Source organism: Carettochelys insculpta, chromosome 1, assembly GCF_033958435.1.
Source record: "Carettochelys insculpta isolate YL-2023 chromosome 1, ASM3395843v1, whole genome shotgun sequence".
Taxonomy (NCBI): domain Eukaryota; kingdom Metazoa; phylum Chordata; order Testudines; family Carettochelyidae; genus Carettochelys; species Carettochelys insculpta.
The window spans coordinates 36,801,959-36,821,245 of record NC_134137.1 but is presented as its reverse complement, the minus strand read 5'-3'; the positions used below and the strand labels follow the sequence as shown (position 1 = coordinate 36,821,245).

Sequence of the window (19,287 nt, the reverse complement as noted above, 5' to 3'; positions counted from 1 at the left end):
AAAGGACAACTCTCTTTAGAGAGACTCCCCTGATGCAGAAAGTGTCATTCCTGTTCAGCTTGTGACTGGGAACTGCTGGGAAGGATGAGTCTACATGCAGGTCAATTGATTCAAGGTTCTGCTCAATTCCTCTGCACTGAAGGTGAGTATTGACCTGTGGAAGGGGTTATTAGAGGAAGGAATAAGATGGGACAAGGAAGAAGACAAAGAACAGAGAAGATGTGATGGAATGAATAAATGTTGCAGCAGATGAGAGGATGACAGAAAGCAAAGCATAAAGAGTGAGGATGAAAGAAGCCAGAGAAAGGAAAACAAACAAACAAAAAAGAGACAGAAACACCAAAGAACTGAATATATAACATAAAGCAGTGGACACCCTTTTTTCTCCTCCAGTTCCCCACCCCAGTACCTTCCTATATGCCTCCCTGATCCCCACCAAACTCAATTAACTTCCCCTTCTGTATCCTTCAGGAAAACTATCTCTGTGTTATATTCACCACCCTTCCATAACTTCAAATCTTTAGCTTTTGCATGTTTACGGGGAAAACCAAAAAGGCTTCTTTTCTCTGCTTGACTCAGAGCTGCCCTCATATGGCTCTGCACGTCATCCTGGAAGCAGTTTGAAAAGGGCACTAACAATTATTTAAACAAGAGGTGAATGTAACAGAGGTAGCTGTGTTAGTCTGTATTCTGACAAAACAAAGGTTTTTGTGCAATGGTGAGACAAAAGAACAATACAGTAATTCTGATTCTCATGGCACGGTTACATAGCATGTGTTAACACAATCTCATCTTACGTTTTCTATCTTTGGTCCATATTCCTAGACACACAGTGGTGGAGCACTCCGATAACTTAAAACTACTGAAGTCATTAGACTGGAACATCACATTTTCTCATCTGTGCAGTGAAGCAACAGTGACCCCTTCTGCCTTTACATAAAAGATCCTTAATACCTGTAAGTGGCAAATACACACTCCGGCAGATGAAAAGACGTTGAGGTCTGGGGGACAGATGGGGACTTGTGAGTGCTGACCTGTGTACGAAGTGAGGGCACAGTTAGCCAATGTCACTGGACTGTGTTCCTCATGGGTTCCTCAATCTACATGTAGGAGAAGACATAATGGAGGGCAGAAGGACTGGAGCCAAGTGAGATACACATTGTCTCTCACATCAAACTCACAGCACTACAGCCCAGGTCAAAACCACCTCCATATTGTAGAGCTCCTCACCGACTCTGGCTCTGAAGAGAAGGGCGTGGTTGCAAGGGCTGTAGCTAGTAACAGAAGTCCTGTCAGTACCGTGGAGCCATGGAGAGTAGCTGCTAGCCTGTAGGCTGCAAAGTGGTCTTGTGTCTCCAGCAGGTATCCTGAGATCTGCAGGTTTGGGAGAGCTGATTTCTCAAGTAACTACAAGATGCACCTTCCAAAATTGGGACTCTCTGGTCTGGCAACATCCACAGATGTTCCTGGACAAGAGAGCCATGGGGCTGGGAGCCTAGTAGGAGGAGGGCCGGCAGCATGACTGGTGGGAGGTACACTGGGAGCATGGCTGGGGATGGCATCTGGGGCAGGGGCCAGCAGCTCAGGTGGGCTGGCAGGATGGGTGTTGGCAAGGCCAAAGGTGTGGGGGAGGGGCATGAAAGGTGGAACTAGAGGTGGTGGTGGTGGGGGCAGAGTGTGGGCTGGAGAGGCCATCATATAGTCCAGCAAATTCCCTCATTTGGGACCAGTCAGGTCCCAAGTGTTCCAAACCATGGAGGTCCAACATTGACAGCCAGTCCCATGGATAGCTTTTAGTATCAGGAGAGAGTTTTGGAAATACATTCTGTATTTTCAATGGGGAGTCAGTACAGAGAGCAGAAGGGTCACAGTGATGCTAAGTGGATGAGTTGTTGTATTCTCTATCACTTAAAGCATTTTCAAAGTGTCGGCTTTCATTCCTGGACGTAGGCCCTGAGTCCGGAAAGCACTTCAGCACGTGCTTAAGTCCATACCTATTCAAGAGAGAGCTTTAACATGAACTTAAAGTGTAAGCTTAAATTATGTCTTATACAGGGATATATCCGTGAACTGAGGAGATAATGAGTTGCTCTAGTCAAACCTGGAACTCATGGATCAAACATGATCTCATGATCTGGAATATAATCAAACAGCTGGAAAATGATTTTCAAAGATTTCTGGTTGAAAGAAGCGTGATGCCATACCTTTCATTCAGCAAACGCCTTCTATTTTAAGATTTAGAGTTACACTAAAGCATTTCTATTCTCTCTCTCTCTCTCTCTCTCAATATTTTGAAATTCAATTAGCTAAGAAATAGTAGTAAATACTGTTCAATCTTACATTCTGCAAATTGAATTGCAGCTGTTGCTTGTATGGGGTAAACTCCTGGGCCAGCTCATATCCCTCATGGTAAAAAGTAAATAATCCCTGAAGAAACGCCAAAAGCTGAAAAGGGAAAATAAGGTGTTAATGCCAAAATGTACATTACAAATATTAAGACCCCACAAATACAAAAGAGGCATTGCAAATATGAATCATAATAAATAGAACAGATGCAGATTTAGGAATGACATGGAAAAGGTATTAACTGCAAAAAAAGAAAAGTAATTTCAAAGCACAAATTATGTCCTTGTGTGTGTGTGTGAATGTTAGGATGCTGGAGAACAAATAATAAGGATATCTTATTTTGTGATCCCTTATAATTAGCAAAAAATATGATATGAATATTTTTGCAGCTCATTCTTGCATTCGTGGAACAACCTAAACTATCACTTCCAATGGCAGCTTTGCACAAACAAGGAATGGAAAATTTCAAAGTTGAAGGGAATTTTGTTTTGTTTTGATTTTGGAGCTTTGACATTTTTCCACCTTCCTCGTTCCAAAATCTCTGTTTATGACCTATTTTCCTCAGATGAGACTCTTGAAAAAAAGCACTGGACAGCTTCAGAAATGAAATGAATACAAAAAAGTTCCAGAACGCTTCGTCCTGCTCTAAAGATCAAAATATTAAGTCTGATGAACTTTCACTGGTATGTCTCTTATGGTTTCCAATAAGGAAATTTAAGTCTGTATGAAGACTGGATTTTTTCTGGGAGGGGGTGGGGGAGCAATTTACTTTTTAAAAAAATTAACATTAAGCAGAATAAGTGCCACTAAAGTTTTTGAAAGAGTCCTTTTGGTCCTTCAATGAGTAGAGACCTGCCATCTATTTATGTTTAAAATACTTGTATTTAAGTTTATGTTGTTATTCTGTGTCTATTGATCATAAAAGGCTTACTACAGATGAGGCAGCAAGTTATATTACTACTACATCATTTATAACTATTTTTTTCTTGTGGAACGTTTCATTATATGGCATCATTTAGTGTACTATAATTATCTAAACATAAGAGCCTTAAAATGAAAGAATTATAGACACAAAGTATTATCAGTACTATTATTTTAGTTACAAGTACTTTATGTTTGACATACTATTCAACAGAGAAAAATGATGTCTTCCTCTTGAACACATAACTGAAAAAGTGGAAGTCACCCACTCAATGTATTCTTTTCTTTATGTTAGCAATACCACAGATTATGAAAAATGAAATATTTCTCAAGTACTGGTTTTACCGCTTGTGCAATGTATATAATACATTTTGCATTTCTCTCACCTTGGCTGTGTCTACACTAGCCAAAAACTTCGAAATGGCCATACAAATGGCCATTTTGAAGTTTACTAATGAAGCGCTGAAATACATATTCAGCGCCTCATTAGCATGCGGGCAGCCATGGAGCTTCAAAACTGACGCGGCTCGCCGCCACGCGGCTCTTCGAGACGGGGCTGCTTTTCAAAAGGACCCCGCCTACTTCGAAGTCCCCTTATTCCCATCTGCTCATAGGAATAAGGGGACTTCGAAGTAGCTGGGGGCCTTTCGAAAAGGAGCCCGTCTGGACAAGCCGCACGGCGGCAAGCTGCGTCAATTTCGAAGTGCCGTGGCTGCCTGCATGCTAATGAGGCGCTGAATATGTATTTCAGCGCTTCATTAGTAAACTTCCAAATAGCCATTTGCATGGCCATTTCGAAGTTTTTGGCTAGTGTAGACGTAGCCCTTAAGTGTGAACACATTTCTGTATGGCTGTGTCTACACTAGCCCCTTTCTTCGAAGGGGGCATGATAATCAGCCTGAGCAGATAATACTAATGAAGTGCTGTGATGAACATGCAGCACCTTTGTTAGGTTAATTCTCCCCAGGGCAACTTCGAAGTTGCAAATTTCAAAGCACTGGCACGCCGTGTGGGCATGAGTACTTTGAAGTGCACTTACTCCCCAGAATTTGCACAACCTACTTGAAATATGGGACACTTGGTAAAACTGCTCGGAGTTCAGCCAGTTCAATAGTAATCCTTTAGACCTATGCAGTACAAACATTCAGTATACCACTAAGTCGACTGTGCACCCATTTAAATGATATACTGCATTATTATAACAATGATAGGTGACATTAAAAATATATAGCTACAATTAAGTGGTTAATGGCTTTACAGAAATGCTTGCCTTGTCCCCATCTTGCCTTCCTCCAGAGTGTGGTCTGCTAGTGAGGGCTGGTAGTGAGAGAGAGAGAAAGGTGCAGGAGCCAGATCAGGGTGATGGGGGTAGGTGGGTGGGGGAGGGCTGGGACATGTGAGTGAGCTGCTGGAAATCAGGGCTGGGGTGTGTGCAGGAGGGCAGGAGTGAGCAATAGGGGGCAGGAGTCTGGGAGTGGGAAGGAGCCCTGGGGCTGGGATCTCGAACAATGTAAACCATTTGGTATTTTTGCAGCAGTATAAAAAGAGAATGAAACCAACTAGGCCAATTTTATAACTGCCTCCCGAATCCCATTTAAATTTCACTGGAGTCATTGGATTTACAACAGATAAATTATGATGCCTGTTTTTGGCTCCCTGTCCCTAGCCCTGGCCTATCTAGTTTCATCATTTGCTAAGGCAGAGCCAGATAAAGATAAGGGCCACAGCCTATTGATTCAAATATCCCTTCCCAAACAAATGCTAAACCTTGATGGAAATCACTTATCTAGAAATCCAACTCTAACTGAAAAGTCAAACAAATAACCAAGATCTATGGTAAGGTTCTTCCAGGTTTTAATTTACCATGCATCAATTAGTAAAGTAACACAAGATATTTAAAAATATATATGTTGATCAGTTTTCAGATAGTTACAAAACACCTAAAGAATTTTATTGTAAAAAGAATTCTTTCCCTTCTAAACCATTAACACCTACGCAAAGTGGGGCAGTCAGCCTCCCTACCCATATCCTGTTTCTCCCATCTCACCTTTTTCCACCTCCTCTCAAAGGGTGGGGGAATGTGGCTCTGGCCTTTGAGAGGAGGCACAGGCAGAAAGAATGAAGCAGGGGGTTAGCTTCCCCAAAAGGAATAAGGGGATTTCGATGTTGGCAGGGTCCTTTTGAAAAGGACCCTCTGTGTAGACGAGCCGTGGGTGAGTGAACTGTGGCACTTTCGAAGTGCCATGGCCAGCAGCATGCTAATGAGGTGCTGAATATTCATTTCAGTGCCTCATTAGTATTCTTCCATTCAGCCATTAGCATGGCCATTTCGAAGTCTTTTGTAAGTGTAGGCGCGGCCTAAGACCTGTTCGTGAACTGTGCCCACTTTTGAAAGTTTAATCTGTAATGCTGGGAAATAAAAGAAAAATCAACCAACCTCCTGGATTTAGCTTAGTTACTTTTTTAAAATCTTCATTTTCCCTAATACACATGGCTTTTGTTAAGATTTGAGCCTATTGTGAAATGAGAAAAAAATAACTGGCACTAGATGGCAGCAAAGTTGAATTTATAAAGAAAGGATAAAATATCTAAATAAATAAAAGTATACAATGCGCTATGTTTTATCTACGGTGCTCTAAGTTTTGTTTATTCTTAAGTAGTTATTTTTCCCGTAGGGCAGTTGCATGCTACATGGGATCTGGCACTGCGAATCTCTTGGCCAAGAGCTCCACAGTCTTCTGCACCTACCCACCCCTGAAAAATTTTAACGTGTTTGTCTCACACAGTTCCCAAGATGACTTATCCATGCCTTGTGTAGAAATTATGTGCACCAAGGACACAGATATGCATCGATGTAACTCCCACTGATGGTGGGAGAAGATTCTGTCCTGTGATGCCCTTCCATAGACCTGGCAGGAGAGACCAGGGCATGACCTAACAAGCTCTGCTTGGAGAGCCAAAATGGAGTTGAAAAGCTTTTGTTTCTGGCTCATGACGTTTGTGGGTTTTTGGAGGTTACTTACAAGCCACTTGCAAGCTAGATCAGAATCTGGCCCAGAATGCGTAAATTTAGAGAAAGCATTCTGATTTTTCTTTTAAAAAAATTTGATTCTCAGTATGTATTTTTCAAGGTGATCTTACTGTATTAAGAAGTGACAGGTTTCACCAAATGTTACATAACCCCCCCACCCCCCCATGTTTATATGATCAATTTTCCAAGAAAAACAAGTACTTTATTGCTACCTCATTCTGAATACCTAATCAGACAGATCAATGAAGAAATCAGACTTGTACTTATTTAACACAACAGTCTATCTGCATGCTGCAAGAACTGCAAGGATTTCAACAGAGATCCTGAAACAGAACCCATAGACTGCTTGAGACATTATTTATTTTTATGTAAAGTCTGTGACCCTGAGATTGCTTGGTCATTTCATTCTCACAGGAAGAAGACCGTACTTAGGTTTCGGATAGAAGAGGAATTTAACCTTTGGCCTGCAGTGCATCAGCCAAAAGTCACTGTCTTTTTACTTTAGTTTATTTATGCATATCCTAACAAAAGGTACTTAGCTATCCAGTTTAAGATGAATTTTGTGAATAACGCAGAACTGGGTTTGAGCTTTATTATCTAGACAATTTTCTAAAGCAAAAACAACAAAAAAGCCCCCTGCACTTTAGCTCATATTTACACAAGACCATAACCAAAATGAATGCAATTAGAAATAGCTTTATTTATTTATTTTTGAATATTTGATGACTAGTTAATGAGCCTATTCCTCACATTTCTGCTAGGCAAATTTTACTGATCTCCACGGAGCAGCTCTTACTCCATAGAAATTAGTGGCAGTTTTTCTATCAAAATAGAGAACAGGCTTTGACTCTAAGGAAGGATTAAGAGAAGTCTAAATTCAGCTTTCTATCAAACCAGTGTAAACCCTGAAAAAATGGCATTGGTTTTCATGGGGTTACAGTGGCTTCACACTGGCATAACTGAGAGCAGAAGTTGTCTCAGAGGTTGTTTTCATTTATATATTTGCTTTTGGTTTTAAGTATGCACAAGATTAATTTAAACTGTGCTTCAGAATTCAGTTGAAAACATTCTTCATCCATCTCTGTGCAGAGTGTCACTGTTTTTTCTTTTCCCAAGAAAAAAAGAGTTTTAAAAGAGTACCCAGGGGAACCTACTTTAATACAGGTATCAGAGAGGTAGCCGTGTTAGTCTGTAGCTTTGAGAACAACAAGAAGTCCTGTGGCACCTTACAGACTAACAGATATTGTGGAGCATAAGCTTTCGTGGGTAAAGACCCGCTTCATCAGATGCATCTGATGAAGCGGGTCTTTGCCCACGAAAGCTTATGCTCCAAAATACTTTTATACAGATGACTCCTCCTGCCCCGCACCACACTCTACCCCCCTGCCACCAAGAACGAGGGATGTAAAATCCCGTTTAATATGTAACTTGTTGACCGATTAAATGGGGCATCAAGTAGGGAGGGGACACTCCAGCCTGGCTGGGTTGGAGCGGACGCCTTGCTGCAGATGGGGGCTGCTCCTACTGGGTTGGAGTGCCCCTGCTTGCAGAGCTCCCAGGCCCAGGATGCTGTGGACAAAGACTTCTCTGCGCAGGGCTCCAACTCCCCCTCACTCAACCCCCCTGCCTCAGTGCACCCCCAATTCAGCCCCCCCCGGCTCAACCTCCCCCCACTTGGCACATGGGACTCCAGCTGCCGCCAAGCGAGAGCCACAGGTTACCTTCAAGAGTCACTGTCTCCATGAAAATTATTATCCCCAAGGACAATGGGTTTTGAAGACTTCAAGGTCAGAGTCTTCGGACACAGAAGCACAGAAGAGATCCCTGCCCCCCGGGTTTAGAGATAATCCACTGAGCATAATTCATCCCTCACGTGCAACACCTTTGGCCCTTTCCCCACAAAACAAGACTATCTTACTGTCTGGCAATTCACTGTCCAATGAACTAGTGTAGAGGAAGGGACACTTGGGTAAATATGGGTGAAGAAAGTAAACTCCATATTCCACAAATGAGAAGAGATATCTTAATCACTTGCTTTCTCCCCACTCTTCCACTGTGTCAAGATTTTCTAGGTTCCCCGACTTATGCAGAATTCAAGGTGTACAAGGGATTACTGCATAGGAGAAATACAAATTGATGTGTTTATATAACACATTTTCAGTCTTAGGATAATGAAGATAATGCAGGGGGTGTTACCAAAGCCCCACGCGCGGGTTGAAGCTGGAGCCCTGCAAACAGGGGGATGAGCTGGGGCTGCGGGTGGGAGGGTTGAGCTGGACTGGGGCCACGGGGGTGTGGGAGTTAGAGGGGTTGAGCTGACGCAGGGAGTTTAATGGGGGTGAACCAGTGCAGCTGTCAGGTGACACAATTCTGGGAAGCAGACAGAAGGGGGTTTTAGCTTGCCTGGCTACCCACAGGGGCAGGCAGCTAGGTGAGCTAAAAGCCTTCCCCCTACCTTCCCAGAGCGGTGCCTAGTGCTGCGGGAAGCTAGGCAGGCTGAGAGCCCAGCAGCTTCGCGTTGTGTGAAACTTGTGGTACGAATCACTGTGAAGGTGTGTAAAGCGAGAGTTTGCTGTACATTTGTGAACGCTTTGTGCTTAACCTGACCCATTTTATAGTTATCCTGGACACTAAGATTACTGTCCCCAGACTTCAGGAAGAGCTCTGGGAGCCTTGAAAACTTGTCCTTTTCCCCAACAGAAGCCGGTCCAATAAAAGATATTACCTCAATTGACCTTGTCTTTGTAATACATTAGAAGTAACTGTCCAAATCACTGCATTGCAGATGTAACATATTAAAGAGATTCTACAAAATTCTATAAATATGTAAGATGCATACGAAACAACACAGCGTACAAACAACAAAAACTTCTAACCTTTGAGGCACGTCTATATAACTGGGGTTAGATTTATCCCTAAATGGACCCACGCACCCACCCAGCAACACTATCTGACCTCACAGTCCCTGTCAAGCAGGGGACAAGAAAAGGCAGCCAGAGAACTCTGATTCAGTGTCAGTGAGCTACATTATATGCCCTTCTTTCCTTGGTAGACCCACCGAAAAGAGGGAGGTACTGCAGATACACCTACCATCCTTTGAGTACGAACTGCTTTTGCCTGCGAAAGCCACAGGTTACCTTCAAGAGTCATTGTCTCCATGAAAATTACTATCTCCAAGGACAAGGGGTTTGGAAGACTTCAAGGTCAGAGTCTTCAGACAGGGAAGCACAGAGGAGATCCCTGCCCCCCAGGTTCAGAGATAATTCACTGAGCATGACTCATCCCTCACATGCAACACCTTTGGCCCTTTCCCCACAAAACAAAACTATCTTACTGTCTGGCAATTCACTGTCCAATGAACTAGTGTAGAGAAAGGTAAACTTGGGTAAACATAGGTGAAGAAAGTGAACTCCGTATTCCACAAATGAGAAGAGATATCTTAACCACTTGCTTTTTCCCACTCTTCCACTGTGTCAGGATTTTCTAGGTTCTTTCCCCACTTTGTTTACAACACCTCTGAGCTTTTCCAAGGTGCAGTAAGCACGGATATGAACAGTGCAAAGTATAAGGTCATGCACTAATGGACTAACAGTAAAAAAAAATCCTATAAACAGGGGACTTAGTTGAAAGTGACAGAGACACACATCTCACAGAACTGGAAGGGACCTCAGGAAATCATCAAGTCCAGGCCCCTGCCCTCTTTGCAGGAACAAACAATACCTCCCTGCCCCAATCCTTAAATAGCACGCTCAAGGGCTGAGCTCACAACACTGGGTTTAGCAAGCCAATGCTCAAACCACTGAGCTATCCCTGCCCCTTACATAGGAAAGACCTGGCTATTGTGGTTGATCACATGATGACTATGAACTGCTAATATGATGCACCTGTGAAGACAGGCCAATGGAGTCCTAGGATGCATCAGGTGAAGTATTTCCAGTAGAGTTAAGAAAGTATAATATAATACAGGTTGAACCTCTCTAATTCAGGACTCTCTCATCAGGCAGTACCTGTAATCTGGCATGATTTTAATTAGCTGGACAACCATTTATCATGGGTGTGGCCAAGTTTCCTATGGTCCCGTAAAGTTTGTTTACAGCCACCAGTCCTGACTCTCAGTGTTTTGTGCTGTTATTTACCTGTAATTTACCTCTAAATTAAATTTAAGGGTAAATTACCCCTCTAAGAGCCCAGTAAGCAGTGGAAGTATTGCTAATGTGCTAGACAATATTGACATCTCATGGTCCAGCAAATTCTCTCATTTGGCACCAATCAGGTCCTGAGGGTGCCTGATGAGAGGGGTTCAACCTGTATGTTTATACAGGGTACTGAGACTTCATCTGGAATACTATTTGCAATTCTGGTTTTCCATCTTTGAGAAACACAAATTCAAACTGGAACAGGTGCAGAGAAGGGCTACTACAATGAGCAGAGAAAAGGAAAACATGCCCCATGAGATGAGACTCAAGAACTCATTTATTTGGGTCTAACCAAACAAAGGCTATGGAGAGACAGGATTTCTCTCTATAAATACACCTGAGGGATAAGTGTCGGGGGAAGTGTGGAGTTATTTAAGTTTAATGCCAATGCCGATATAAGATTACATGGTTATACATGAGCAATCAACAAGTTTAGACTTAAAATTAGACTATGGTTTCTAATCATCTAAGTGAATTTCTGGAACAACCTTCCAAGGGTACCAATGAGGGCAAAATACCCAACTGGCTTTAAAAGGCAACTTGATACGTTGATGGAGGGTATGGTATGATGACTGCCTAAAATGGCAGCCAATCTGCAGGTGATCGTAGCAAATCTCTCCAATGCTTGGTGATGGGACATGGGATGGGGAGGCCTCAGTTTCTAGAGAAAATTCTTTGCCAGCTGTCTGGCTGCTGAGTCCCGAGCACATCCTCGGGCCATACTTGGGATCAGGGAGGAATTTTCCCTTGGGTCAGGATTGAAGAGACCCTGGCAGTTTTTGCCTTTTCTTTGCAGCCCGGGTCACTTGCAGCTTTAAACTACTGTAAATGGTTGATTGTTTGTAACTTTAAAAGTCTTTAAACCACGATTTCAGGACTTGAGTAACTCAAACAGAGATTAGGGGCTTATTACAGGAGTGGGCGAGGTTCTGTGACATGCAGTGTGCAAGAAGTCAGACTAGATGATCATGATGGTCCCTTCTGATCTTTAAATCCTCAAAGACCTGATGCGCACAACAATTTTGCCTCCTTTTGCAGAATTTATCCTTTCCAGACTGACAGGTCTCTCTAAAGAGAAGGTTTAAGGAAATAAAAATACGTGCATTAGTAATACTTGGGACAATTCACACTGTATAAAGGAAAGAGACACTGGGCTGGAGTATGAGGCACAATATCAGAAAAATACCTTATTATTAGCACAGTTAACGAAGAACAATTAAATGTTTACAGATTTATTTGGCCCTCGCTTTGGTTGGTTGTGAATGGTCCATCAATTACCTCGTATACTGAAATAAAATAAATATCTAGGGATTACTTAAAATGACATTGGTCAGTAATCTGAAGGTACTTTGAGCTACACTTTCCACAGGGAGGGGAAAAAAAAAAGAAACAGAAATAACTGCAAAGTCTTAATGCCCTCCAAAATCCCAGCTGAAATATACGGAAGGAATGACTTTGTCATGTACCCTCACATAACTGTCATACATACGTGTGTGTGTATGTATAAAATAAATCACTTTAAATCTCAACAGGCCCCAAATATTTACCACAAGTTTGCTGTTTTCCATGAGCTCACGTGGGGAAAAACACACAGGAAAGTAGTTTCTATAATTTACTCCTCTGATTACAGATGGAAAAAAAAAGATTCATTTAACCTGTAACTGGTAACACTCCACTTATAGCCACTCTAAAATGCACTTGGAATCTGAGAATAATTTTGCTGCTGCTTGGTAGAGTTATAGGATCAGCCTTACGAAAGAAAAAGTTAACAGAAAGTTGTCTCTTTGAACTTCCTAACATTTTCAGGTGACATTAAAGTGCTTGACACTACAAATAACAAATTGCAGCTGAACAATATGTCTTCATCAAGGGACATCTCCCCTTTAGCTTGAAATGGCCTTCCAAAATCTAGGTCTGCAGTGCTGTTGTACCTACGTCAGTCCCAGGGTATTGGAGAGACAAGATAGGTGAGGTAATTACTTTTATTGGACCAAATTTCTTCTGAAGAGAGAGACAAGCATTGGAGATACACAGAAGTCTTCTTCAGTCTGGGAAACTCACCTTGAGCATCAAAGCTTAGTACAAGACGCAACAGGTCGTTTAGCATAAGTTGTTGACAAATTTCAAAGAACTTTTCACAAGGAAGTGGCCATTCACACCACTCCAGTCACAGGGAGAAAGACAGGAGGAGCAACTGAGGTTTTTTTTCAGTAGATTATACCTTCTTGTAATAAGCCATAAATCCAGTATCTCTATTAAGTCTACAATGTTTAGTGTCTAGCAAAGTTCTGAATTTATGGACAGCAGAAAAATCCAAAACCCAGGTATACAATCTAAGCTCCCATCCTTCCCTCCAAGTAAATAGTGGTATGTTACTAGGAGAGTTTCTCCTGTTGACAACTACCACCACTTTTCCAGGATTAGCTATGACGAAGGGAGAGCACTCTCTCCTCACTTCAGAATGTCTTCATTAAAGCACTACAGCTGTGCCACTGGAGCACTGTAAAGGTAGACTTGCCCTAAATTTCCCAGTCTGAAAAAGAGCTTTGTGTAATCTCAAAAGTTTGTTTCTTTTATCAGCAGAAGCTGGTCCAATAAAATGTATTACCTCACCTAGCATGTCTCTTCCAAAGTCTACTCAGCAAATCTCTTTCCTCATGCTTTCAAATCTTTCCTAAAATCCCCATTTTATCAAATGAGGTTGAAATCCTGTATTTTATATTTGCATCTTTCCTGACTTGTCCCTGTTTTGGTGTATATCTTCACAGCATGCAAGCTTATAATATAAATTATAAGTCCTCCGACTCACACCCATGTTTCCCACATGTCTTCTGTCAGAGTCAGCATATTGGACTAAACAGATCACTAATCTGATCCAGAATAGCAAATACTATTTTATAACTGAACTACATTTAACAGACCATTAGTCCTTGAAGCTGATAGGTGGTTAAAGAGAGATAAAAACAAGAGAGGTAGGTTTGAGGATGCTCTTTTTTGCACCAGAGATGCATCTCTGTCTTTGAGGCATTCACCGGAAAGACAATTTGTCAAGGAAACTACAGACACACAAAACAGTGCAGGGATAGGTGACTGCTACACCTGTCTCAAAAGCAAAATGCTAATATTCTTTGGTTACCTGCCAATAGGTAAGAAAAATACACTGTCCAGATGAAATGTTTTAATTAACCTATGAGGTATCAGGATTCTGTTGCGTAGCAGGGCAATCGCAGAGAACAAATACTTATCTGAATCGTATGTGGTGGTTGTGATAGTTGGAGAAGTACAGAACACTTCCTGCACTCATTCAAATGATGAGTCAGTATTTTCACAATTGGCAGCTTAATGATTTTATGGGAACTGTGGAGAGTCCAACATTTTAGATAGGCCTTGTAGGTCCTGATATTTAAAGACCTATGCCCATAACAAAATTTAAGTGTGAGTAATCCCACCAAGTTCAGTAGGCACGCTCACATGCCTAAAATTAAGCACACACACAAGTCTTTGTGGTTCTAGGGCTGAACGTAGGTGTCTAAGGTTATGTCTATAACTGCCATTAAAATGCCTCTCTTTGCCTGTCTTAATCACTTAGGGCCAACCAGTTAGGAACGAAGAGTCATTTATCAAGTGCAAAGAGCGACTTTATTTTTCAATCTCTATCTATAATCTCTATCTCTAGATAACAATGTATACTACTTGTCTCAATGCCCTCCCCCCAGAGCCAGGCACCTCCAGTACCCTGCTCTAAATCTATCCCTCTCCCCTCCTCCAGAACCAGGCACCCCCAGCTCCCCACTATAACACAATCCCCTAACTCTCCCCCAGAGCCAGGCACTTCCAGCTGTGTCTTTGCCGCTCTAAATTAATGCCCTCCCCCTCCCCCAGAGTCAGGCCCCACCCTCAGCCGCTCTAACTCAATCCTGGTGACTCACTGGTGCCACCACCACCGCTGCCACCATGCTTTTCTCCCGCCCAGCGCTAGGGCGAGTGGGCAGAGTGGCAGACAGCACACCCCGTGTGCAGCTCCCAGGAGTTGCATTTAATGGCTGAAAGAGCTGCATGAAGCTTGAAAGCTGTGGGTTTGCCACCTCGGCCTCTGCCATCTGACTCAGGTTCATGGGGCTCAGGCCAAGAGTGACTCTACGATCCTGGGGCTACAGCCTGAGACTCATCATCTACACTGCAATTAAACAGCCCCCTTGCCCAAGCCCCACAAGCCTGAGTCAGCTGGCAAAGACCAGCAGCGGCTGCTCAACTGCAATGTTGATGTACTTTAAATATGGATTCAAAAATTTGACAGCAGAGTCCTAATTGTTAAAACACTGGCAAAACTTCTAGAAGTTACACAGTGGTCTTAAACATGTTTGGCTACAGACATTATATAACTTTACAAAAATACCTTAGTAATTATACAAAGGAATTTTTAATGTTATGTTGATGTGATTTCATGCTGACAAGTTTCAGAGAGGTAGTCATATTATTTCTGTTTCGGGGAAAAAAAAAAAAAGAAAAAATTAAAAAAACCACCAAGCACCCAAAACCAAGAAGTTGTATGGCACCTTAGAGACTAACACATTTTTTGGGCGTGAGCTTTCCTGGGCTGGAGCTCACTGTCAGATTCATCAATGAAGTGAGCTGACAAAGTGGGATCCAGCCCATGAACGCTTATGCCCAAATAAATGTTAGTCTTCACAGTGACATTAGGCTTCTTGTGGATTTATATGTAACTTAGTAAAATTAAACATGAGGTAAACAGCATATAATGAAGCACTTTAAAACTAATATGCTTGGAATTTTGAGAACCAATTTTTGTATTAGGAAGTCTGCTATGGTTGCACAGCCACAACCTTTTAAGTTCAGTCGTTAAAATATTATGCAGGCTTCAGCCTTATTTTACCTCAGAGTAGACTTGAAAACTTTTGTGCAAGTCTTTGAGAAATGGGGATAATTCCCAAGGAAGCAACTTCATGCCTGTTTTCTCACAAACTACTTTCAAAAAATTCTTTATTAAAAAAATAGACCAAAAATAAGAACTTCAACCAAAATTTCCATCTTTAAATATACCAGCATCTGAAGAAGTGAGTTAACTCACGAAAGCTCATGCTCTAAACTTTTCTGTTAGTCTATAAGGTGCCACAGGACCCTTCGTTGCTCTACAGATCCAGACTAACACGGCTACCCCTCTGATACTTGACATCTTTAAATATATTCACTTTAAATGTAGGTACAGGAAGTGAAAAATAAACATAAACATAAAACTTACTGGTTCAACAAATTCAAACTTCTTTTTCTCCTGTACTTCTTGAATTTTAAACACATATTCTAACGATGCTTCATAAAAGTTTTGATGTTCTCTGTCAATCTGCGTATCCGCCTAAAAATAAAAATTAAGTACATAAAATGAATATCAATTTACAGTTATGATTGGCTCAGTTAGGGTTTCCATTATTAAGTATTTATGTAAGAGCTGCTTAAGCTACAGTTTCCTGCTTTATTTCCCAGAACTATATACACTCATGCTTGTAACACAACCCTCCTTTTGACAGAGAAGGATAGGGATATTAGCAATGGCTAAAGGAGAATGCTAAAAAAAGATGAAATACCCTCTATCAGGGGCTAAGTAAAATGTCTCTACAATGCTCTCAGAACAGGAACCTGTGTCCCATGAGACCTCTAGACAAGCAAATATTTCTCCTTTTTGAACAACCAACTTTTCCATGAGCGCTGCAGAAAATGTGTTCAGGGACATTTTATTTTTCAAAAGTGTTACTACTGAGCCATTTGAAAGGGAACTAGGACAGTGCTCCTCAACCAGTATGCCCTGGCACATTGGTGTGCCACAAAATGGTGCTTAGTGTGCCCCACAGCCACCACTCTGTGTTATGTGCCCCACCGCTTGGTGGGAGAAGCACATGGCAGCAGTGGCACTGGCTCTGGGGCAGTGGCAGCTCTGGTGAGTCACCAGCATTAAGTTAGAGTGGGAGTGAGGGCTGAGGGTGCCTGCCTCTGGGGGAGGGTGCGGGATTGGATTACAGAGGGGAGCTGGGGGTGAGTGGTTTTGGAGGAGGGTTGGGAGACTGGGTTAGAGCAGGAAGCTGGGGTGCCTGCTGCTGGAGGAGGAGGAGGAGGAGGAGGAGGAGGAGGGAATTGGGTTATATATATTGGGTGTGCCATGTAAATATAACGAGTACTGAAGTGCGCCATGAGGTGATGAAGGTTGCTGAGCACTGAACTAGGATGAAATTAAATTCAACATATCACCGTTCCAGACCTTAGTGCACTAAATACCACACATCCCGGAAAAAGTTCAAAGTACACAAAAGGATGATGGAAAACAGTAACCGGCTAACTGCTAGATTTAAAGCAAGGCACATTACTATGGACACACTAACTTCTGGAGAAACACAAGCAAAGACAGACAACCATACTGTTCTGCAGTCTAAATGTAACAGGACAGCATCATAAGCAGACAAAACAGAAAGGGAAGGGGAGAAAAAGAACAGGACATCAATAAAATCTGATGGTTCCTGAGTAAGACAAGGGCCTATCAGGACGGCTGCATTCATTTAGAATAAAATCTTGAAACCCACGCGCCTAAAGGCAGCTGCATACGTGGCTTCCCACCCAGAGCTAGCGGGTATTCATTAAGGTCAGTGAATGTTGTGTGTGCTGAGCATTTTTGAAAATTAGGTCACTTATTTAGGTTATTAAATACAGATTTATGACTAAGTTTAGATATCCAAGCTTAAAAATTTGGGTCTTCAGGTTTTCCTGACCCTGCTCCTCTTTCCTTTTCTGTCCTCCCCTGGATTTATCCAATGAGTGTTTTAGGACAACCTGGGATAAAGCAAGGAAAAGCATCTGGAGGGGTGGGGTTTGGGGAGTTGCTCCACACACTTGGAACAGCACAGGAAAAGGTACAGTGCAGGGATTGGGACAAAGGCTTTTGTCACTGGAGATAAAGAATTAACTTCACCAATTGCTAAAAGTAGTACACTCTCCTCCATTTTAACACTAGTTTTTCAGTTACTTTCCTCAAGGAAGTTCCATTTGGACTGAAATTTTCTATGTCTGGTCCCAGCTCTAAGGGAATTTCTTTTAATTGTGGAAACTTTCAGTAATATCAGTTGAGCCATTTTGTATAAAAATAATACTTTTTTTCTCTTATGTTCTGATTAAAGTTTGGGACTCAAACATATGTGAATCTAGAAAATTAAAGATGGTTTCTATCAAGCAACGGAAAGTATTAATTTTTAAATAAAACGGGTTTAATATTTTTAACCATGAATTTGTTAATGGCACCTCTAATTAATATTGCTTACGTTAAGAGTGTGAATATCATCATTTAGTAGCATGGAGACATTTAACACTGAGCCACTCCACCGGTACTCCAGTAGAACTTTAAATCACAAATAATTGCAAAAGCTAATGTTAAAGATAAGAAATCAAGTGCTCAAGAGCCATAAAATTCCAAAAATTAAGGCTTCCACCACAATGTTAGCTTGGCCATGTGGCATGGTTTGCTCCCAAAGCTTAGTGCATTAATAGCTACGTTATAAAAAAGTACATATAATAGGGCCTATAGGGTGTGCAATTTGGCAGAATTTAAGAATGTGTTACAATTTTAGCGTACGATCCTGAAAACCTGAATTCATGGGTTTGCAGACAATGAGAGCTTTTTACTTTTGTTGTATATAAATAGGGTGGAATTTGGTTTTGGCAATGAGCTCTTTGAAGTGCCAACTCAGAAAAGTGCTGAAGCATATTTAACTTTAATGGGACTTGTATCATGCTTTGAAACATTGCCCAAAACTTGGGTTACAATGATCACTTGGCTATATGGATTAAATCACACTTTGAAAAGCCATCTTCTATGAACGCTGTTGTGTTTGCTCACTGGAGCATTCACAGTTGTAAGAATCAATTCAGAAGTGGTCTCTTTGAACTTTTTCAAGGCAGGAATGATCTTCACACTTTTTTCTCCGCTGCTCAGCTGTTGGTAACCATACAGCAACAGTTTTTATGTCAGACAGCTAAAGACCATATAATATGGCTGACAATAACACCCAAATGTGCACGAGAACGTGATCTGTCCTTGCAAGGTGGATATGTCTGCATACATGAGCATGATTCACAAACCTCAGCTAAATGGATCTGTATTTAATTATCCATAAGGGGCTATCAATATTTATTCTTGGAGCATTGATTTAGAGCTATTCCTTTTTAATTTCGTAACTCCTCTTTATTTTCATAGATTTTCTCATAGGAAGCGTACAAATGTTGGCCACAGTGGATATTTGTGGTTTTTTTAAAACTGTGTACTGTGCACATCTTATTAAAAAAACAACAACCTTATGTCCGTAGTCTGTGTGCTATTATGGAATGTGCTGCATATTATGAAAATAACCTTCATACCCAAATGATCTTCATCATAAACGCTACTGACAGTGGTAGCCCAAGGTTGCCCAAAAAAGGATTTTTACTATCTGAGGCTATGTCTAGACTGCAGGGTTTTGTCGGCAGAAGTTCATGTCGGAAGGTATCGTGTAACAAAAGTCCTGAAGACAGATCGCATTCAGACACCAGGGCACGTCAACAGAGAGTGGCCAGACAGCCCGGCTAATCTCTCGGCAAAACTGCCACCCAGAACCACGTCAGCCAGGGTTGCAGGTCACCAATTACTTCCAGGAGCCAGTGCTGGAGGCCTGCAGAGATGGGCACTTAAAGGGACCCCTCTGGACAGCCTGCATTTGTGGATGACACAGCTGGTCCCTTGGTGTTATGCTGCCGGAGCTG

General features: G+C 41.9%; 1 protein-coding gene across 2 annotated transcripts in view; it reads right to left on the bottom strand.

The window, feature by feature from the left end:
• The window catches only part of ARHGAP42 (Rho GTPase activating protein 42), a 296,232-nt gene that overhangs the window by 78,750 nt on the left and 198,195 nt on the right, over window positions 1-19,287 (bottom strand). For both annotated transcript variants that reach the window (XM_074984495.1, XM_074984504.1), the window contains 2 exons: window positions 15,755-15,865; window positions 2,341-2,445 (listed from right to left, as the gene is read on the bottom strand). In XM_074984495.1, coding sequence (XP_074840596.1) covers window positions 2,341-2,445; window positions 15,755-15,865 — 216 coding nt within the window. The remainder of the gene's footprint in view (window positions 1-2,340; window positions 2,446-15,754; window positions 15,866-19,287) is intronic.